Here is a 23,075-nt window from a genome sequence, read left to right as displayed (position 1 = left end):
GCTCATCTTCAAATAACATCCTTGTATCTGGACCTGTGAGGTTCCCACATTGAAAAAACTTGACTATCAGAGTAGCCACCCACTGACGAGTCTCAACCTCAACAGATAAACAGCATGACATCTATAGCATCACATGCACCAGACTACAACACTTTCCCTATTTGTAGATTCACTGAACAGATATTTCCTGATTTTAATGACAGCCTTATTAAAACTGCCCACACACAGCTCACCCAGGAATTCACAGGAACCAAATTTAAACAACCCCTGAAAACATGTGTGTGACAAATCAAGGTTACAAAGGCAAATAAAAACTAAAATAGAAAGACTCGATCATATTTGTCATACATATATTGTTTCTCATTCATGTCTTTATTCTTTTCATGTAATTACTAAAAAATGTGCCATTACATTATATCATTTTAGCAACATTATATTTGTTAATTAATACCTATTTTCAAAACTGACCAATTCTAATTTTATTTTTCACTTGAATTCTTTGTTTTCTTCCTCCTTTTTTCCATCCATCTATTTATTTTTCCTTATTCCTGGAAGGTCATTTTACAATTTAGCAAAATGTGTTTGCCTTGAAATCGTCAGAAAAAATATGCCATATGAAGTGATTTAATTTATGCTAATTATGTTAATTATTATGTAAACCACCCATTATGCATAATGATTAAATTTGATGGTTATTCAAGTGATTTGAAACATAAAAGTGTATAAAAACCATGAGCTACATTCATACCATATCTCTAAGAAGGAAATTAGAGGTAAAATTACTAGTATCTATAATAATTAAAGCATAATATGCTAATTAGACCAGACAGCCGAATGACCTTCTAGACATCATTCCAGATGTCCTTCCAGATGAAGCCGTGGTGGCAGGGGCCAAGGCAGAGGTGGTTAGGGGCTATCAGGCAGACAGGCAGAGTGGTTGGGGTGATCAGGCAGGCAGATAGAGTGGTTATGGGCAATCAGGCAGGCAGGTAGGTGAGCAATTAGGAACCAGTGGTCCCGGATTGCGAGAGGGATGTCCAACTGCCGGTTTAGGTCCTGCAGGATCAGGCCTACACCAACAGTCGGACATCCCCCGAGGGGTCCCACATTGCGAGAGGGTGCAGTATGGGCTGAGGGACCCTCCCCATGCATGACTTTCGTGCACTGGGCCTCTAGTTGATTTATAATCAGCTTCTGAATTGTCCTGTATGATAATGCCAGTGGGTGATATCCAGCATCTAAAAGGGTTTAGGAATCTGGAGAAGGTGCTGTGGCATAAATTAATAAAGAGACTAGAAATATAATATAAATTTGTAATCCATGGGGGAAACAGAGGAGGGCTTAGTTTCAGTAACCAAGTTCCCCAAATCTCCGGACCCCTAGCTCTTTAACACAAATTGCCCTAAGGCAGTGGTCAGCAAACCACGGCTTGCGAGCCACATGTGGCTCTTTGGCCCCTTGAATGTGGCTCTTCCACAAAATACCACGTGCAAGCGTGCACGTACAGTGTGATTGAAACTTCATGGCCCATGCACAGAAGTCGGTTTTCGGCCTGGGCAAGTCTATTTTGAAGAAGTGGTGTTAGAACACTCAAGGGGCCAAAGAGCCGTATGTGGCTCATGAGCCGTGGTTTGCCGACCACTGCCCTAAGGCAAAGTAGATATACATATCAAAGGCTAAGGTTTAGTATACAGCAGGCATTGTTAGTCTTGGGGGAACTTCCTTCGGCTGTTCAGGTGTTTGGCCAACAGGAGGCAATAACATGTAGATTAAAATGCCCTCAGTTGTCTGGCAGCAAGCAATCATTCATGCATCTTTTTCAAGTTTGGGGAAATGCTTTTCAGCTATTCCAGTAGGTAATAACATATGATTCAGCCCTGCTGAATAAGCCCCAAGTTCCATCAACCTTTTGATGAAGCTTTTTGCATTTATGACCTGCTGGAATTAGCCTGCAGCAGTACGAGTCAAAACACAAACCTGGACGTCCTACATATTTTCTGACCAGATTCTTGAAAAAAATTATATAAATTTTGTGGCCATTTCTGCTCTAAAAGTCTTTGAAATTAATGGTACTTCAGCTATGAAATGAGAATTTCTCCTCTTATTCATTGATATTTATAAAAAATAAACAATTTATTAATACAAAATCAGGTTTTTTTTAAAAAAAAAAACAGTTTTTGAAAACACTTTCTGCTTTAAGTTGTATTCAGGGGTTCTCCAGTAGGTGGAGTATTAGACCCAGGAAAGTGGATCACCTTTTAAAAGCTAACTTTTTTCTTTTTACTATTTTGAGAATTTTTAATATACTAAAACATAAACCTAAAAGGCTCACAAATTCTTTTAGCTACATCCATTCTGCAGAATTTCAAATGTACTAGACCTTAAGAGGAGGTAAATTGTGCTGATTGCATTACCATAATAATGACGGTTTAGAGAAAAGAGGAAGCACTTGGAATGACTCCCATTTTAAAACTTATCAAGCCAGAAACCTCCTGACATCTCTGAAAGAGAAGTAATGCACAGATACAGCAAAGAATGCTGTCTCTTCAATCCTTTATTTCTCAAGCATTTCTGGAAAATAACATTCCTCGTGAGTTTAATATTGGTTCAAGGCTTATGCTACCACTTCTCATCTGTGAACTTGGACAGAGTACTAACTCTCTCTCTGGGACCTCACTTCCTCTCCTACATTGATGGGGGAAAGTGATAAACTAGCTGTTTCTAAGGCTTTTCCTTGCTAGAACTTTTCCAACTAAACTCGATCTTTTCCCAAGTGAACTTGACCTTTATGTAAACACTAGTGGCCCGGTGCATGAAATTCATACACATTAAAAGGGGATTAATTAGAGGAAATATTTTAATATTGCCATTTGCCCTTTCTCTATAATAGAAGATGAAAGAAAATTAGTAAAATATATATGAAAATCTTCCCCCTGTCAGAGTCTGGGGTGTGCCACAGGACCCAGAGTCAAGTCCCCGCCCACCTGCACTGCCTCAAAATCACGTGAGACCCAGACCCAGCCGGCCCCACACCCATTGGGTGAGATCCAGACCCAGCCGGCCCCACCCCTGTCAAGCCCCGCCAGGCGGGGGGCACAGCCTCAGGGCCCCCATCAAGCCCCACAGGGTAGGGGGCACAGTCTCAGATCCCCTGGTGCATGCTGGGTGCGGGGCACAGCCTCAGGTCCCCCAGCATACCCTCAACTCCCCTGGCCCAATGCGGGGGTGGGGGGCACAGCCTGAGGTCTCCTGGCCTGGCGCTGGGGCGGGGGGCACAGCCTAAGGTCCCCCAGCCCGGGCCAGGGCAGGGGGCACACCTTGAGGTCCCCCATCAAGACCCACCAGGTGGGGGATGTGGCCTGAGATCCCCCATCAAGCCCTACTGGGCAGGGGGCGCAGCCTCAGGTCCCCGGTGCCATGAGGGGGGTTGCAGCCTCAGGTCCCCCATAAAGCCCCACCTGGTGGGGGACACGGCCTGAGATCCCCCATCAAGCCCTGCTGGGGTGGGGAGCATGGCCTGAGGTCTCCCGGCCTGGGGTGGGGGGAGCAGCCTTAGGTCCCCTGTCAAGCCCCGCGGGGCAGGGGACACAGTCTCAGTTCCCCCGGCCTGGCACCGGGGCGAGGGGCACAGCCTCATGTCCCATGGCCCAGTGCTGGGGTGGGGGGTGCAGCCTGAGGTCCCCCATCAAGCCCTGCCCAGCGGAGGTTGTGGCCTGAAGTCCCCCATCAAGACCTGCCAGGCAGGGGGTGCAGCCTGAGGTCCCCTGTCAAGCCCCACCAGGCGGGGGGTGCAGGCTCAGGTCCCCTGCCCTGGCTCAGCACCATGCAGCCTCAGGGCCCTGCTGATTGCTCCTTAAGACTCCTTACGGGAACTCGGCCTCCGCTGTGGGTACAGCCATCTTGTGTTATGGAAACCCCGCCTCTGCTGTGGGCACTGCCATCTTTGTGACAGTCAATTTGCATATTCCCTCTTTATTAGATAGGATTTGCTCAGGGCTGAATGTTGGGAGCCAAAATAGCTGATACATAAATACATATGGCAGAGACAGCTCTTGTTTTATGGCCTGGGCCTTATAACTGCATCAGGGGGCTTCCCCAAGGCTTGGGGCTAGTAACTGAGTGAGGGGGTTAGATATGATTCCCAGAATAAGAATTAATTCATACAGCTGGTGTGGCTTAGTGGTTGAGCACTGACCTATGAACCAGGAGGTCCTGGTCCTATTCCCAGTCAGGACACATGCCCAGGTTGTGGACTCAGTCCCTGGTAGTGGTCATGCAAAAGGCAGCCAATCAATAATTCTCTCTCATCATTGATGTTTCTATCTCTGTCTCCCTTTCCCTTCCTCTTTGAAATGAATAAAAATATTTTTAAAAGAATTAATTTATCCATCACAGTTGGATCTGGTGAAGGGAAAGCAGAAGAACATGCCAGGTAAAGGACACAGCACAAAAGAAGCCCTGAAGTATGTTTCAGAGAACACACTGGGTCCCAAGCGCTGAGAGGTGGAGTTGTTTCAGAGCAGAGGGGGAGGGGAGAACCCACCGCTCTTGCCTCTCCTCTTTCCCCTCTGATCACCTTGGGGCCATTTCATATCTCCTGGAGAGGCAAAGGGTCCCCTGGCTTGTCCATCTGCTGGTAACTGAAGTATTCAGTGAACTTCCCAGTCATGGTGGTGTATGCCATGTAACACACTCAGCCTCCTCCACTATTAACCCAATCATGAAACCTTGACCATTCCTCATTTATTCCATGGTTCTGTTACAGGGAAGTGTTTCTTGGCCTCTTTCTTTTCCTTAAATATATCTATCAGCCAATAAGGTTTATGAGCAGCTTAGGCCAGCAACAAACTAAGGTGGAAGGTGGTGTGACCTCCCAGATTGTGACCTACTGTCTGCATCCTTGGTCGCTCTTGGAATTGTATGGAGGGCCCTATGGCTGGGGACCACAGGCTGGGAAGAGGCTGGCATGCTGTCCCCTACAGTGATGCCATATGGTCCCAGGAATGGGTTATGCCAAACTCAAAGATCCAGCAGTAATGGGAGCATTCCATAACATTAACATTCAGGGTCTCAAGTTAGCCATCAGTCCTTCCGCAATCTTTCATATGGAGTCGGGCTCACTCACCCACCCAAATGGTCATAAAATTATATGGGCTCCCATCAATTAGATCATCCCTGGAGCTCTTTTCTAGACTAGAAGTTCTGTGGTAGCTCTTGGAGAAGGACAGGGAAGTGAAAGCTAGGGTTTCCATACCACACACACACACACACACACACACACACACACACACACACACGCGCGTACACACCAGTGTGGCTTAGCCAAGTGTGGACTCATTTAATAATTGTTAAGTAAGCAGCTAAGATGGAGATGGTACTGGCCCATTTCACGTGGGTCCTCAGTGGACCAGGAGGTTTACTAGATACAGGTGCAGAAAAGAAACAGCCCAGAGTCCAGAGGTGAGATGCAGTATCTGGGCTCCGACCTCCGGTGTATTTCCTCTCGGTCTGCCCAGCCCACTGCTCACAGTTCCATGAGCAGGTGCACAGCAGGCCCTGCACTAGCTCTCGGAGAAGGACAGGGAAAGGGGTGTGGCCCTTGTCCTCACAGTCACTGTTCAGCCAAGGGACAGGCTGCAACTCCGAAACTGGTGGCAGACCCACAATGAATTTTTTTTGTCTCCCACACTCCTCTAAGTTTATCCTGTGTCCTCTGCATTAACGAGAACAGGTTGAGTTGGAGTTGGGAAGAAGTGGAAAACATTTAGAGGACTGACCTTTGGTGCTGGGTGGGTTCCTGCTCTTTCCAGTTCTCAGGTGTGAATAGCCTGTGGCTTGTGGGGACCCCCAACTATGCGCCCCCAGGTGGGCTAGAAAGTAAAGTGGGAGGGAAGGCTGTGGTCTCCTGTAAAGTCTACAGAGTTTCAGGTTAGAAGGGATAAGCAGAGATGGGTAATGGTTGAGACAAGCAAGTCTTTGTTTCTCATCCCTAACACCTCTTTGCTTTTGCTTTATTCATATCTAACCTTTGAGCTTCAACTTAGAAGCTCAATATATCATCAAGGTGGTATATTCCAAATTCAATGTCTCTGAGCTAACTCCAAGTATTCCCTACAATTAAGGATTCAGAAAGGAGGCAAGAACTCTCAGGCCCTTGTCTAGAGCCCCTCCTGGCAATATTTCATGCCCCTTCTCAGATGTGCCCCTCTGGTGGTGAGAGGTCACCCACGCTGCTTAGGTCTTTATTTTCTGTTCCTCCCCCACTTTCTCCATTTCAACCCCAAACATAAACAGGTTGACGAAATCCTTTCAATCTCTGCCAAGGCCAATTGTGGCTTAAAAATGGAAGTGAACTGAAGTCACACAATAATACCTGAATGGACACTAAAGCTCTAATTCTGCGTGAGACAGGAGCCCCAGCCTGAACCAGTATGCTTTTAACAACTTAATAGCATCTGTTGAACAAATTAGTGTTCCCTGAAGGTTGTCCTAGGGCACACAGTGTCACAGTCTTTAATTTTAATGAGCCTCTATTGCACAGGCTCTGACTGCCAGGGGGGTGACTACCAGCTAAATGTACAGCAAAATAGCTCACCTGGACCCCAAAGAAATTACCTTGAAATTATCCCACTCAACCATGGCAATACAAGTGAGATGACACAATGTGACGTGTCCTCAGGCTTTTCAGGTTGAGCTTGTCTTGCCTGATCCGATTGGATGCATTTTCTCTTTTAAATGTCAATATTTCAAATGCAGCTGATCATCTCCCTCAAGCCAGCACTGGAAATTTCCAGAAGCCCCTTCCTCCTGTAGTGTCCCTCCAGTGCCCTCTACTGAGAAAGCTTCATGCTGTGCTCACTTTAAAAGAGATGAGAGAAATCCGTGCTTATCATGGAGCATATATGAAAGGGTACAGTTAGGGCCTGATTTTTGACACAGACTCACATACCAAGGACAGGGATGGGAAAGAGCTTATTTCAGGATGGACTTGTGCTGGGAGGATGCAGGAGAACAGGCTGTCTTCTGGATTGGGTGGTCTCAGGGAGCAGGTCAATCCAGTAACTGGGCATTTTATATTTTTCATGTGGGAGGCAGAAAGAACAGAACAAGATGAAAGTTGTTATTAGGGAAACAATCTTGAGAGAAGTGGATGTCTGGTCATTGTTTTATTGCATAGTGGTGTGTATTTTTTAAATTTCTTGTATTATTTTTCCATTGCTGCTGTAACAAATTCAAGGGCTTAAAACACCACCAATTTATTTTACAGTTCTAGAGGCCAGATGCCCAAAATTAGTATTGCTGTGTTGATGAAAGTATTGGCAGGGCTGGCTCCTGGTGGAGGCTCTTTGCCTTTTTTCACCTTCCAGAAGTCACCTGTATTCCTGGCTCAGCCCAGATAATCCAGGATAAACTCCTTCTCTCAGATCTTTAATTTAACCCTTTGCACTCGCTTGCTTTTTTCTCGATTTCTTTATTCTAATGCTAACTGTGTGGAGTCACACTCGACATCCGAGTGCAAAAGGTTAATCATATATGCCATGTCCCAGAGCTCCTTTTCCCTTTCCTACTGTGCTCTGCACTTGCACTCAGCCTCTCCCCACAATCCCACCTGCACCCCCAACCCTGGAAACAAAGCAGGGAAGAGCTTAAGACAGAAGGAGTAAAGAAGCACAGATTCTTATCTCCTAGTGAAGGAAAAGGTGTAGGTCACCCATGAGGAGCAAGGAGCAACCCCATGCCAGGGTTCCAGTGCCAGGAGGAAAAGTCCCCATAACCTTTAGCAGTAAAAACCAGCAGGGATTGAGGCTGAGGAAGACAGAGGCTGCTGGAGTCCCAGGCAGTTCCTCTTAAAGGGCCCCACACATGGACTTACTCGGACTCACTCCCTCTGGGCTCCAGCATGGGGACAGCAGCTTAAAAGGCACCAGAGACTTACAGGGAGGAACTGTTTGGCATCAGGAGCACCTTTCTCCCAGACAAAAGTGCTGCCAGAGGCCATTGTCCCTTTTCTGATCCCTTCACCTACAGATCTGGCAGATGGGCACCATATCTGAGACTCCATCAACTTGGTTCACACTGTTTGCCTCGCCCTGTTGATTCCCTGAGGCCCTGGCCCACCCAACTTTCTGGCCCACCCAACCTGTTTCCAGTGGCTTTACCATAGGAATGGCCTGTCTTGGTTTATGCTTCAGATTTTCCTAAAAACCTCAAACAAACAACATCTGGCCTCAGTGAGCCCCATACATCTTGCTAAGTGGCCCCAGGCCCGGCAGTAGCAACAGCCATCCTCAGTTCACAGATTGGCCTCTCCTGGGCACATCTAAGGCCAACACAAGTAGCAGCCATTCACAGATCACTTTGTAGCTCATGCCAGGTAGGCCCAGGCAGAACACAGGCAGTGGCAGATGTTGCCTGCACCTCCCAGAGGCCCCAGAGTCAGCACACCTAGTGGACAGTTTCAGACCACATACTAGTAAAAGCATCACCACCCAACCACCTCCACAAGCAACACACTGAAGGGGCAGACTCACTGGGTACCAGAGCCCTGCTCTGTGCAGTGGGCCCCTGCACAGCTGATCCTCCAAGGTGGTCAGAGGTCGGTGGTCAGTGATTATAGCCAGTCCTTGCAGCTGATCAGCCTGAGTAAATCCCTCCCATTGAGGTGCCAACATCAATCAAGACTCAATTACAATAGGAGAGTGTACAGCCCACACAGGGGGTGCACTTCGAGTGCCCAAATGGGGTGATCAGGGAGGCTGTGCCACTAGACCCTATAGGACAACCTATTGCATTAGGCCATACTACCTTGCCTGGGAGACATAGCAGTTCTACCTAATACATAGAAATAAACACAAGGAGGCAGCCAAACTGAGAAGACAAAGAAACATGGCCCAGCCCTAGCCAGTTTTGCTCAGTGGATAGAGCATCAGCCTGCATTCTGAAGGGTCCCAGGTTCAATTCCAGTCAAGGGCATGTACCTCACTTGAAAGCTCAAGCCTTGGCCCTGGTCGGGGTGCATGTGGGAGGAAGCCAATCCATGTATCTCTCTCACATTGGTTTCTCTCTCTCTGGCTCTTCCCCTCCCTTCCACTCTCTCTGGAGATCAATGGAAAAATATCTTTGGGTTAAGATTTTTTTTTAAATTACTCCAGAAAAAGAACTAAACAAAATGAAGACAAACAATCTATTAGATACAGAATTCAAAATACTGGTTATAAGGATGCTCAAGGAACTTAATGAGGACCTCAACATCATAAAAATGAACCAGTCAGAAATGCAGGATACACTAACTGAAATAAAGAATAATTTACAGGGAATCAACAGCAGAGTAAGTAAAGCCAAGAATCAAATCAGCAATTTGAAATATAAGAAAGCAAAAACACCCAATCAGAATAACAAAAAGAAAAAGGAATATAAAAAAATTGAAGATAGTGTAAGGAGCCTCTGGGACAACTTCAAGTATACCAACATTCACGTCATGGGGTTGCTAGGAGAAGAGAGAGAGCAAGAAATTGAAAACGTATTGAAAAAATAATGACAGAAAGTTTCCCTAACTTTGTGAAGGAAACAGACATACAAATCCAGGAAGCACAGAGTCCCAAACAAGATGAACCCACAGAGGCCCACACCAACACACATGATGATTGAAATGCAAAAGGTTAAAGACAAACAGAAATTCTTAAAAGCAGCAAAAGAAAAGCACTTAATTAACTACAAGGGAGCTCCCATAAGACTATCACCTGATTTCTCAAAAGAAACTTTATAGACCAGAGGGTGTGGCAAGAAATACTCAAAGTGATGAAAAGCAAGGACCTACAACCAAGATTACCCTGTAAAGTATCATTTAAAATTGATGGACAGACACAAAAAAAAACTAAAGAAGTTCATTACTACCAAACCAGTATAATGTGAGAGTTAAGGGTCTTCTTTAAGAAAAAGAAGATTAAAAATCTGCACAATAAAATGGTGATAAATACATATCTATCAACAATTGAAACTACAAATAAAATGAATAAGCAGAACAGAAACAGACTCATAAATACAAAGAATTTTTTTTCAATTTTTTTATTAAGGTATTATATGTGTACATATCTTACCATTGCCACCCCCCACCCCACTCCCATATATGCCCTCACCCCCCAGAGTTTTGCATCCATTGGTTATGCTTATATGCATGCATACAAGTCCTTTGATTGATCTCTTATCTCCCCCACCTCTCCCTAACTTTCCTCCTGTAATTTGAAAGTCTGTTTGTTGCTTTACTGTCTCTGTATCTATCTTTTTGTTCATCAGTTTATAATGTACTTTATTATCCATAAATGAGTGAGATCATGTGGTATTTTTCTTTCATTGACTGGCTTATTTCACTTAACACAATGTTCTCCAATTCCATCCAGGTTGCTGCAAATGATGAGAATTCCTTCTTTTTTATGGCAGCATAGTATTCCATTGTGTAGATGTACCACAGTTTTCTGATCCAGTCATCTGCTGACGGGCACCTAGGCTGTTTCCAAATCTTAGCTATGGTGAATTGTGCTGCTATGAACATAGGGGTGCATATATCCTTTCTGATTGGTGTTTCTAGTTTCTTCGGATATATTCCCAGGAGTGGGATTACTGGGTCAAATGGGAGTTCCATTTTCAGTTTTTTTGAGGAAACTCCATACTGTTCTCCACAGTGGCTGCACCAGTCTGCATTCCCACCAGCAGTGCACGAGGGTTCCTTTTTCTCCGCATCCTCGCCAACACTTGTCATTTGTTGATTTGTTGATGTTAGCCATTCTGACAGGTGTGAGATGGTACCGCATTGTTGTTTTGATTTGCATCTCTCGGATAATTAGTGATGTTGAGCATGTTTTCATGTGTCTCTTGGCCTTCCTTCTGTCTTCTTTTGAAAAGATTCTATTTAGGTCTGTTGCCCATTTTTTTATTGGATCATTTATCTTCCTTTTATTAAGTTGTATAAGCTGTCTGTAGATGTTGGAGATTAAACCTTTATCAGTGATGCCATTTGCAAATATGTTCTCCCATGCAGTAGGCCTTCTTGTTGTTTTGTTGATGGTTTCTTTTGCTGTGAAAAAGCTTTTTATTTTGATGTAGTCCCATTTGTTAATTTTCTCTTTAGCTTCCATTGCCCTAGGGGCAGTGTCAGTGAAGAATTTCTTTTGGCATATGTCTGAGATTTTGCTGCCTGTGGATTGCTCTAGTATTTTTATGGTTTCCCGTCTTATGTTTAAGTCCTGTATCCATTTTGAGTTTATTTTTGTGTATGGCGTAAGTTGGTGATCAAGCTTCATTTTTTTGCATGTATCTGTCCAATTTTCCCAACACCATTTATTGAAGAGACTGTCTTGACTCCATTGTATGTTCATGCCTCCTTTGTCAAATATTAATTGAGCATAGTGGTTTGGGTTGATATCTGGATTCTCTATTCTGTTCCATTGATCTATATGTCTGTTCTTGTGCCAGTACCAGGCTGTTTTGAGAACAGTGGCTTTGTAATACAGCTTGAAATCTGGTATTGAGATCCCGCCTACTTTATTCTTCTTTCTCAGGATTGCTGTGGCTATTCGGGGTCTTTTTTTATTCCAGATGAATTTTTGGAGAGTTCTTTCAAGGTCTGTGAAATATGCCATTGGTATTTTAATGGGGAGTGCATTGAATCTATAGATTGCTTTGGGTAGTATGGACATTTTAATGATGTTGATTCTACCAATCCATGAACATGATATGTTCTTCCATCTGTTTACGTCTTCCTCTATCTCTTTTTTCAGTGTCCTGTAGTTTTCTGCGTATAGGTCTTTTACCTCCTTAGTTAAGTTTATTCCTAGGTATCTTAATATTTTTGGTGCGATGGTAAATGGGATTGCCTTTTTAGTCTCTCTGTCTGTAAGTTCACTATTGGTGTATAGAAAGGCCATAGATTTCTTGGCGTTAATTTTGTATCCTGCTACATTGCCGAATTCATTTATTAAGTCTATTAGTTTTTTGACGGAGTCTTTCGGATTTTTTATGTACAGTATCATGTCGTCTGCAAATAAAGACAGCTTTACTTGTTCTTTTCCAATTTGGATGCCTTTTATTTCTTCTTCTTGTCTAATTTCAATGGCTAATACTTCCAGTACTATGTCAAACAGGAGTGGTGAGAGTGGGCATCCCTGTCTTGTTCCTGTTCTTAGGGGAAATGGTTTGAGTTTTTGCCCATTGAGTATGATGTTTGCTGTGGGTTTATCATATATAGCTTTTATTATGTTGAGGTATGAGCCTTCTATTCCCACCTTGTTGAGAGTTTTTATCAAGAAAGGGTGTTGGATTTTGTCAAATGCTTTTTCTGCATCAATTGATATGACTATGTGATTTTTATCTCGCAATTTGTTTATGTGATGTATCACGTTTATTGATTTGCGGATATTGTACCATCCTTGCATTCCTGGGATAAATCCTACTTGGTCATGGTGTATGATCTTTCTGATGTACTGCTGGAGCTGATTTGCTAGAATTTTGTTGAGGATTTTGGCATCTATGTTCATGAGGGATATTGGTCTGTAATTCTCTTTCATTGTGTTGTCTTTATCTGGTTTTGGTATTAGGGTGATGCTGGCTTCATAGAAGGAGCTTGGAAGTGTTCCTTCTTCTTGAATTTTTTGGAATAGTCTGAGGAGGATAGGTTTTAGTTCTTCCTTGAATGTTTGGTAAAACTCTCCTGTGAAGCCATCAGGCCCCGGGCTTTTGTTTGCCGGAAGCTTTTTGATGACTGCTTCAATTTCGTCCATAGTTATTGGCCTATTGAGCTCTTTAGATTCTTCTTGATTGAGTTTTGGAAGGTTATATTTTTCTAGGAATATGTCCATTTCCTCCAGGTTGTCCAATTTGTTGGAATAGAGTTGTTCATAGTATTTTGTAACAATCCTTTGTATCTCAGCGGGGTCTGTTATTATTTCACCTCTTTCATTTCTGATTTTGTTTATTTGGGTCCTCTCTCTTTGCTTCTTGGTGAGCCTGGCTAGAGGTCCATCAATCTTGTTTATCCTTTCAAAGAACCAGCTCTTGGTTTTGTTGATCTTTTGTATTGTTTCTTTGGTCTCTATGTCATTTATCTCCGCTCTGATCTTTGTTATTTCCTTCCTTCTGGTTACACTGGGCTTTTCTTGCTGCTCTTTTTCTAGCTCTTTGAGTTGTAGGGTTAAGTAATTTATTACCATTGTTTCTTGTTTTTTGCAATAGGCTTGTAGAGCTATGAACTTCCCTCTCAAGACTGCTTTCTCTGTGTCCCATAGATTTTGGATTGTTGTGTTTTCATTGTCATTTGTTGCCATGATGTTTTTTATTTCTTCCTTGATCTCTCTGGTGACCCAGTCCTTGTTTAATAGCATGCTGTTTAGTCTCCATGTGTTTGATTTCTTTGGATTGTATTTATTGTAGTTGATTTCCAGTTTTATGCCACTGTGATCTGAGAAGATGCTTGATATAATTTCTATCTTCTTGAATTTGAAGAGACTTTGCCTGTGACCCAGCATATGGTCTATCTTTGAAAATGACCCATGTGCACTTGAGAAGAATGTATATTCTGTGGCTTTGGGGTGAAATGTTCTGAAGATGTCAATTAATTCCATCTTGTCTAGTGATTCATTTAGGATTGCTGTTTCTTTGCTGATTTTTTGTTTAGAGGATTTGTCCAGTGGTGATAGTGGGGTATTAAAATCTCCTACTATGATTGTATTGCTATTAATCTCTCCCTTGAAATCCTCCAGGAGTTTTTTTATGTATTTGGGTGCTCCTATATTGGGAGCGTATATGTTTACCAGAATTATTTCTTCTTGTTGGATTTCTCCCTTTAGTATTATGAAGTGGCCTTCTTTATCTCTTGTTATGGCATTTACTTTGAGGTCTATTTTGTCAGATATAAGTATTGCTACCCCAGCTTTTTTTTCATTTCCATTTGCCTGAAAGATATTTTTCCATCCCTTCACTTTCAATCTGTGTGAGTCTCTTGTTCTGAGGTGGGTCTCTTGTAGACAGCATATATATGGGTCGTGTTTTTTTATCCATTCAGCTACTCGATATCTTTTGATTGGAGCATTTAGTCCGTTTACATTTAAAGTTATTACTGAAAGGTATTTGTTTGTAGTCATATCTATTTTTGTGTCTGTATTCCTTCTTACCTGTTTATTTCTTCTTTTTACAGTATTCCCTTTAGCAATTCTTGCATTGCTGGTTTGGTGGTGATAAACTCCTTGAGCCTTTTTTTGTCGGCAAAGCTCCTGATTTCCCCTTCAATTTTGATTGATAGTCTTGCTGGATATAGTATTCTTGGATTCAGTCCTTTGCTTTGCAACACTTTGTATACCTCCTTCCATTCACTTCTAGCTTGTTGTGTTTCTGTTGAGTAATCATTTGACAATCTGATGGGTGTTCCTTTGTAGATAACTCTCTGTCTCTCTCTTGCCGCCTTTAAGATTCTCTCTTTATCATTCATATTTGCCATTGAAATTATGACATGTCTTGGTGTGGGTCTTTTGGGGTTGATCCTGCTTGGGACTCTCTGTACTTGCGTAACTTTTATCTTTCCCATATCAGGGAAGTTTTCTGTCATTATTTCTTCAAATAGATTTTCTAATCCCTGCTGCTCTTCTTGTCCTTCTGGCAGCCCTATTACACATATGTTACTTCGTTTCATGTTGTCCCAAAGCTCCCTTAGGCTTTCCTCCTGCTTTTTAATTCTTTTCTCCAATTGCTGTTCAGATTGAGCTTGTTTCTGTACCTGATCTTCTAACTCACTAATTCGGTCCTCTGCTTCTTGTAGTCTACTGTTGAAACTTTCCATGGTGTTTTTGATTGTAGCTATATCACTTTTCATTTCTTCCTGATTCTTGCATAAGTTGTTGATTTTCTCATCATCCGATGTATAAATTCCACGACCATTACTCTAAACTCCTTTTTGATCATGTTGCAAGCTTCAGTTTCACTGATTTCCTTTCTTGGCGACTCCACATTTTCTTTCCTCTGTGAGTTATTTTCGTTTCCCCATTCTGGCTATCACCAGAAAGCTCAAGCTTCCGTTTGCGTGGACCTGGGCCGTGTGCTGTGGGGACTTCGCTCCACCCGAGTTTCACTGAAGTGCTCTGACACTAGGACGTGTGGCTGCCTTTGGTTGGTGGGAACCAGACTTGCCCAGGGTCAGTGTCCCCAGTGTTCCGTGTGGTCTCGTGTGCACACTTAGAATCAGGGGCCCTGTCTGCACCACACTGTTGGTATGTGCCGAAAATGAGATCCTTAGCATGTGCCAGGAGTCAGAGTTTCCCTGTGTCTGCACCAAGACTCGAGTGTCAGAGTCTCTGTTGCCTTGTGCGGTTTCTCATTGAGAATCAGGGTCCCTGTGTGTGCATGCACCAACAATTGGGATCGCTGGCTCTTAGTGTGAACGTGCTGTGAGTCAGGGATCCCAGGCAGCTGTGTCCGGCGTGCCAAATTCCCTGAAGTGGAGCTGCGTCCTGTGTGTGCTCTCTCTACTGAGCCAAACCGGGTAGGGCGCACACTCTTGATTTCCTGACGGTGAGCTGGCTCCGTGCACTCTCCCGGAGTCCCGGAAGGGGGGCGGAGTCCGTCCTGCGCGCCAAATTCCCCAAAGGGGAAGCCCCTCTGTGCAAGCACTAAGATTCCCCAAAGGGAGAGCTGTGACCCACAAGCCAAATTCCCCCAAATTCTCCGAAGGGGAGCCCTCTGTGCACACTGACAGATTTCCCCAACAGGGAGCTGCTTCTGTCCCGCGCGGGCCAAATTCCCTGAGGGGGAGCGAGTCCCTGCGCAAAGCTCTGTGGCTTGGGCGAGGGGCCGGTCTTTCAGTTAAAATGGCGCTGTCTGCGCGCCTGCAGGGAGGGGGATAGGCTCTTTGACTCACGGAATTCTGCCGGGAAGTCTGGATTCTTGTTGTCTGTTGGTCTGAAGCTGTGATAGCAGTTCTCTGTCCCCAGTGGCTGCAGGGTCCTCCTGGTTTGTGTCAGAAGCCAGGATCCGAGTCTCAGGCAGCTCTGTTTCTCAAGATGGCGTGGTCTCCGCGTCCGCACCAGGCGCGGAGATGTGTCCGCTTTGTGCGCGGGGCTCCGCTGTCTAGGATTGCCCAGTTAGGCAGCCCCTTGGAAGACTTGCAGAATCTAACTGACCCTAGCTCACACACACACACACACACCACACACGTCTACACTCTCCTCTATGGGTTCCTCACTCACACTCTCTCTCTCCCTACCTTCCTGCCGGTCGCCATCTTCCCAACTTATTTCTAAATACAAAGAATTTTTTGTTAGTTGCCAGATTGGAGGGGGACATTGGTGAAAAAGCTGAAGGGATTAAGAAATACAAATTGTTTGTTACAGAATAGTCATGGGGATATAAAATACAGCATAGATAATATAGTCAATAATATTCTAATAACTAGGTGTGGTGGTGGATGGGTGCAGGATTTATTGGGGTGCTCACTTATGAAGTTTATATAAATATAATGTCTGGTCACTGGGGTATACACCTGAACTAATATAATGATGTATGTCAACTATCATTGATAACTTCACAAGACTTGGGTATGTTCATGGTATTTACAGGTAAATGAAAAGCAGGCAAGTGTCAGTGATATGTTAGATAACAGAATCAAGAATCAAAAAAACTGTTGCTGCAAAACAAAAATTTAATATATATCAATGTGGAAATTCTAGTCTTTGGTTCATCAATGGCATAATGTGAGGAAGGGGAAGAACTGGAAGTAACCCTGTGGAGACAAACTAGGAGTTTTATTTTACTGTGAGCTCAGTACAAATAATATAAAATGGCCTCCAAATAGCCAAGTCTGTCTGGTCTGGATCCATAGAAACAGTTCAGGGAAAGGAAGGTATTTCCATAGTGTGGGTCAGACCACACCTGAGGACTGACTTCACTTATGTGCCCATTGCTTGAAGAACTACACTAACAAATGTCAACACATTTTTATTGAGGACCTACAATGTGCTCAGCACTGTACTAGGCCCAGAGACACAAGAAATCTAAAAGTCCAAATATAGAAATTTGATGTTTTTTAAAGATTGTGGACTATATATTCATAACATGGAGTACCAGTCATTAATAATTTCAAATGATGCTTTAGTTGTACATGTATTGACACAGAAGTAGTTTTATAATACACTAGAGGCCTGGTGCACGAAATTCATGCATGGGAGGGGGGGGTCCCTCAGCCCAACCTGCACGCTCTCACAATCTGGGACATCTCAGGGAATGTCCAACTGCCGGTTTAGGCCCGATCTCACAGGGCCTAAACTGGCAGTCAGACATCCCTCTCACAATTCGCTGGCTCCTAACCACTCGCCTACCTGCCTGCCTGATCGCCCCTAACCACTCTGCCTGATTGTCCCTAACCACTATGCCTGCCTGCCTGATCACCCCAATCACTCACCTGCCTGCCTGATCACTCCTAACCACTCTGCCTGCCTGTCTGATCATCCCTAACTGCTCACCTGCCTGCCTGCCTGATCACCCCTAACCACCTCTGCCTGCCTGCCTGATCACCCCTAACTGCTTGCCTGCCTGCCTGATAGCCCCTAACCACTCTGTCTTCCTGCCTGAGTGCCCCTAACCACTCTGCCTTCCTGCCTGATTGCCCCTAACCACTCTGCCTGCCTGATCTCCCCTAGCCACTTGCCTGCCTGCCCTGATTGCCCCTAACTGCTTGCCTGCCTGCCTGATCACCCCTAATTGCCTCTGCCTCGACCCCCACCGCCACAGCTTTGTCCGGAAGGACGTCCAAAAGTCAGAATTACAAGCCTTTTACAATAAATTCATCCTATTTCAAAAATAAAAATAAAAATTAGCATTATCACCAGCTGTTTTTTCCTACAAATCTATATTATTTTTCTTTAATGAGCATATGTAGTTTGTATAATTTTTCAGTTTTTTAACAGGGTAGATTAAATTATAAGAAGTACTTAAAGGGAGATAACCACTGTGATGCATTATAGAATCGCCTATTAGTTACATTGGCCTTTTGCTGTTAGCTTTTTTCACAACAGATAATAGAAATGGGTGGAGGGACAGCAGCAGTTACCCATGGGTGCCACTAGATGGAGCCAAAGCAGCTCCTAATATTTGGCAGGAAAAACAAAAAAACAAAACGGAATCACCTTGCTCCAAAGAAACAACTTCAAATATTTAAGATTTTCTGACCAGAATAAAATGCTTTGTTAATGAGGCACTTAAAGTTATTTTTTAACTTTTCGAAATTATAGTCAAGAACATTTGTAATACTTTCAACAATAAAGATAATTTTTTTTAAATTAGAGTTAAACATGCCAGTGTTCTCTTTAATGGTAGTTTTTTTACTTTTGTTACAGTATTACCAAATACCCAGGCACAAAGACTTACAGTTCTGCAAGTCAGAACTCCACAAATTCCTGAGATGTGTGACTTTTTGACTTTTCACTTGACTTACTCAATGACCTCTAGGTTTCTAGTAAACAGAGGGAGAGAATTAGCTCCTTTCCTCCCACACTTGCCAGCCACCCTCTGGTCATCAGAGCAGGCTGGTTTCCTGCATCTTTGCCCACCTTAGCCCTTGCTAGCCAGGACCTGGGAATGGATTTAGTTCCTGGAGTCTGCACTGTCAACTTTAGCGAGTTGCTTGTTGTACACAGTTCCCACGGGAATGCCTGTGCTGGACAATGACCCAGGTTTTTCTACCGATGCACCCCCTCCCTCATGCTTTCCTCCTCAGGTATTAAACTCTCTTCAGAGAAAAGGAAAAGTTACAAAGGAAGTTTTTCACAGGTGCATATAAAGAAGCACTGAAGGCTCTAGGAGCTCATCTTTGGGGAAACACAATTAGACTGTATCAGTTTTTTCAGGCAGGAAAAGCCACATAGGGACACAAAGGACAAGTCCTGTGATTCTAGAACAGCCTCATTGGCACTTTACGCATGGAAAGTGTAGTGAGAAATGTGCATTGCTCCCACCCCCAACAATGTAAGCTGTTTCCATTGGCTTCCTCCTCCCCCTCTCTGTGGCCAACTCACCTGCCCTGTGGTAGAAAGGAGAAGTTACCCTCATTTTGATAAGCAAGACAACTATGTATGTTTACCCAACCTGAACCTCAACATTTGAATATATATTTGTACTAGAGGCTTGGTGCACAAAATTCATGCACGGGGGTGAGGGGGTGTGTCCCTCAGCCCAGCCTTCACCCTCTCCAATCAGGGACCCCTCAAGAGATGTCTGACTGCCCTTTCACAATCCAGGACTGCTGGCTCCCAACTGCTCGCCTGCCTGCCTCTGATTACCCCTAACCGCTTCTGCCTGCCAGCCTGATCACCCCCTAACCACACCCCTGCCAGCCTGATCGATGCTTAACTGCTCCCCTGCTGGCCCGGTCACCGCTAACTGCCCTCCCCTGCCAGCCTGGTCGCCCCCAACTGCCTTCCCCTGCAGGCTTGGTCGCCCCTAACTGTCCTCCCCTGCAGGCCTAGTCACCCCCAACTGCCCTCCCCTGCTGGCCTGGTCACCTCTACCCTCCCTTGCCAGCCTGGTCGCTCCTAACTGCCCTCCCCTGCCAGCCCGATTTCCCCTAACTGCCCTCTCCTGCCAGCCTGGTCGCCCCTAACTGTCCTCCCCTGCAGGCCTGGTCCCCCTGAAATGCCCTCCCCTGCAGGCCTGGTCCAACTGCCCTCCCCTGAAGGCATGGTCCCCCCCAACTGCCATTCCCTGCAGGCCTTGTCCCTCCCAACTGCCCTCCCCTGCAGGCCTGGTCCCCCCTCCAACTGCCCTCCCCTGCTGGCCTGGTTACCCCCAACTGCCATCCCTTGCAGGCCTGGGTCCCCCCCAACTGCCCTCCCCTACAGGCCTGATCACCCCCAACTGCCCTCCCTTGCAGGCCTGATCCCTCCCAACTGCCCTCCCCTGCTGGCCTGATCACCCACAACTGCCCTCCCCTGCAGCCATCTCATGGCGGCCATCTTGTGTCCACATGGGGGCGGCCAACTTGTGTGTTGTAGTGATGGTCAATTTGCATATTACCTATTTATTATATAGGATATAAAATATATATTCATGTTCATATTTGAATATATATGTTCTGAATATCAATATTGGTCTATAAGCTGATAGTACAAAAGGGTGAAGAAAGTGGGACAGTAAGAGGATCCTAAACAAAATTTATTGCTATGATGTAGCATTTTCTATCTCAGAAACCAGTACTGGAGATTTGATCAAGCAGATTTTATCCCAATTAAATGAGCAAGGATCATAATCCAGGAGGTAAGTTGTCCACAGAATATATGCATAAACTGTAGAACAGTTCATAAAGGGTCTTCACTTACCAAGTTCACATTGCTTTCAAAGAGCTATGAAGGAACAGTCAAACTTCTAATGAAACAAGTTATCTCAAAACCAAGGTTCAAAGAGTGATGTCATCCCACCGGATAGATTTGAGTCCAATGCAAGATAGTGGCATTCTTCTAAAAGTGACTCTTTTTCCTTCCTGCAGCTGGATCATTATCCTTCTGTGAGTTACCACCTGCCAAGCTCAACTGACACACTGTTCAACTCTCCCAAGTCGCTCTTCCTAGGAAAAGTTATAGGTAAGAATTTGGGGCAAATTGCTCACGTCCTATATTCTAAAGCTAGTTCCCCTTTTAAACAGATTGTGGTTGGTGATTGGAGCATCCAAGTCAATGATATTTGGATCGGTGTTATTTGGTGTGTGGCACACACTAAAACACAACTAAAAGCAAGTGTCTTCTCCTGGCTTCTTTACTAATATATAGAATGTGTTCATTTGTTTCTTAAAGACCTCTGCCTGCTAACGATATTTAAATTAACTTTTTTTATTCTAAGCATATCAATGTGATTCTTTCTTCCTCTCACTCCTGAGAATAGGTCACCTGATACTATTTGCAAATTAGAAGGCCAATAGGAATTGGAAAATTGTGACAGAACAGCCTCCCCTGCTTTATGAGTCATCCTTGCCCTTTTCTTTACTATCAATTAGTGCTATAGAGACTAAAATATTGATATGACTGACTAGGTATTTTTAAATTATTAAGCCAATGGATTTTTTACTATGAGAATGTATATTATGAACCCAAGATTGAAGTAGTAAGATGGTGGATAATGTGCTGGCCAAGGAGGAGGGTGGCTCTGTGTACAGTGGATAATGATGATGAGGATGGTATTAATCATAAAAGACATTCATTTTTTTAAAAATGGGGGTGGGAGGAACAGCTAATAAGAGAATAGGAGACCCAACCTATAATAAAAATAACAATAATTTACACAATAACATAGGACTTATTGTAGGTCCAACTCCATTTTAAGCACTTTTGATATGTGAACTCATTTAATCTCTGTAGCAATTCCATAAGATAATCAAGATTATTATCTCCATTTTACAGATGGCAAGACTGAGGCACAGAGAGGTTAAATAACTTGCCCTACTTAATAAGTGGAACTAAACCTTGAACCCAGATAGTCAGGTACCTTGGTCTATGCTCCTAATATAATCTCTGTGATGGTTGACTTAGAAATGAGAAGAAAAAAAAAAGAAGACAACAACTTGGGCAGAGAAGGGTGACTAGTTGAGGGATATGCCCTACATCTCATGCCAGAGAGGGTCCAAGAACAAAAAGTATCCCCATACTTAGAACCAGGAACATACCAGGCAAAATAACAAGCAAGCAGAGTTGTATGTGAGGCCACAGAGGAAAAGGGAAGGCATGGGACAGGGGTGGTGGTGACAATGGCTCAGTGAGTGGGTGGGAGAGGAAAGGGAATGATGGCTAACCTTCACTGACCGCTTACATTGTTTTAGGCATCATACTAAACATTTTACGTGTATAAATAGGAACATTAAATGTCCCAACAATCCAGTGAATTATCTTCATTTTACAGATGAGGAAACCGAAACTGAGGGAGGTCACCTTGCCAAAGTTGCTCAACTGATATGTGGTCTTGGGCATATTAAAAGAACTTGTCATTAAGGGTCAAGGTCCAGAAGGGCTGCAGCTGAAAGTCAAGTTTTGTCATTAATTAGGAACAGGAAGTGGCCATTCAGTGGGGTAGAGCCCTGGCATTCACAAGGCAAATAACCTGAGATATTGGCAAGTGTCCAAATGCTGCCATGTGCATTCCCACAACTCAGTCAAGAACATTTGAAAATATTATGTGTTCCTTCATGGCCATTGATCTTTAATTCCATCAAACTCTACATTATGAAACTAGGATAGTCATAAAGACGTTATATACACTGTGACTCTCCTAGAGTAATATCTACCATGAACATACCTAAAACAATGGACTGTCTTGCTTCATGAAGCTCACAAAGTCAAGTTTTGACAGGACTGTTGGGGAATTGCTAGATTCCCTCACTATAAATGAAACTCTCTGGTTCATCAGTATTTCAGGTCACATGATGAAAGTCATACTTTGTCAAAATTACCTATGCAATGTGGCTAAGACATTCAAGGTCCTAAACAAGTAACATCATAAAGGTAATGTCTTCTGTAACTAAGAATCTACTGTGCTGTAAAACTGTGCCAACCTAAAAGCATAACACAAACCTCAAATATCTGAGTGTGACACCCAGGGATTTATTTCCACCAAAGGAAAATTGCAATGTGTGTGTAAACTAACTGTGTGGCAATGAGTAGTGTAAAGAATTGTAAGGAAACCCATAGTCCCAAGATGGAGATGGCGTCGTACACATGAGAGCAAGTTAGGGTGCTGCCAGGGGCCCCCCAACGATGACATCTAGCAGTGATTGGCTCATCTGCACCAGCACATGAGCTCCTTGCAGACCAAGACAGTGTCTCATAGCCCCATGGTCTCCTAACAAGGAGCAAATAAATATTTGTTGAATTAATAAAGACTAAAAGGGGAAAGAAACATAATGAATATCATCATAGAAGTATACTACAGCATGCAAGGGTATGGATGCTGCTGCTAATACAATCAAGGGAGTTAATACAGAAGAAAATGTGCACTTCTCATATGTATTGTGATCTGGTTTTTCTCAAAGCAGTATTTGGTAGTCAATGAAGTTGAAAGAA

At 43.9% G+C, this 23,075-nt stretch overlaps 1 protein-coding gene across 1 annotated transcript in view; it reads left to right on the top strand.

Moving 5' to 3' along the window:
- Positions 1-23,075, top strand: part of CNTNAP2 (contactin associated protein 2) — a 1,332,959-nt gene that overhangs the window by 1,223,997 nt on the left and 85,887 nt on the right. The window contains exon 21 of the mRNA XM_054726631.1: positions 20,516-20,609. Within this exon, the coding sequence (XP_054582606.1) occupies positions 20,516-20,609 (94 nt within the window). The remainder of the gene's footprint in view (positions 1-20,515; positions 20,610-23,075) is intronic.

The sequence above is a fragment of the Eptesicus fuscus genome, chromosome 14 (assembly GCF_027574615.1).
Source record: "Eptesicus fuscus isolate TK198812 chromosome 14, DD_ASM_mEF_20220401, whole genome shotgun sequence".
In the NCBI taxonomy this organism is placed as follows: Eukaryota; Metazoa; Chordata; class Mammalia; order Chiroptera; family Vespertilionidae; genus Eptesicus; species Eptesicus fuscus.
This window is presented reverse-complemented; position numbering and strand designations above follow the sequence as displayed.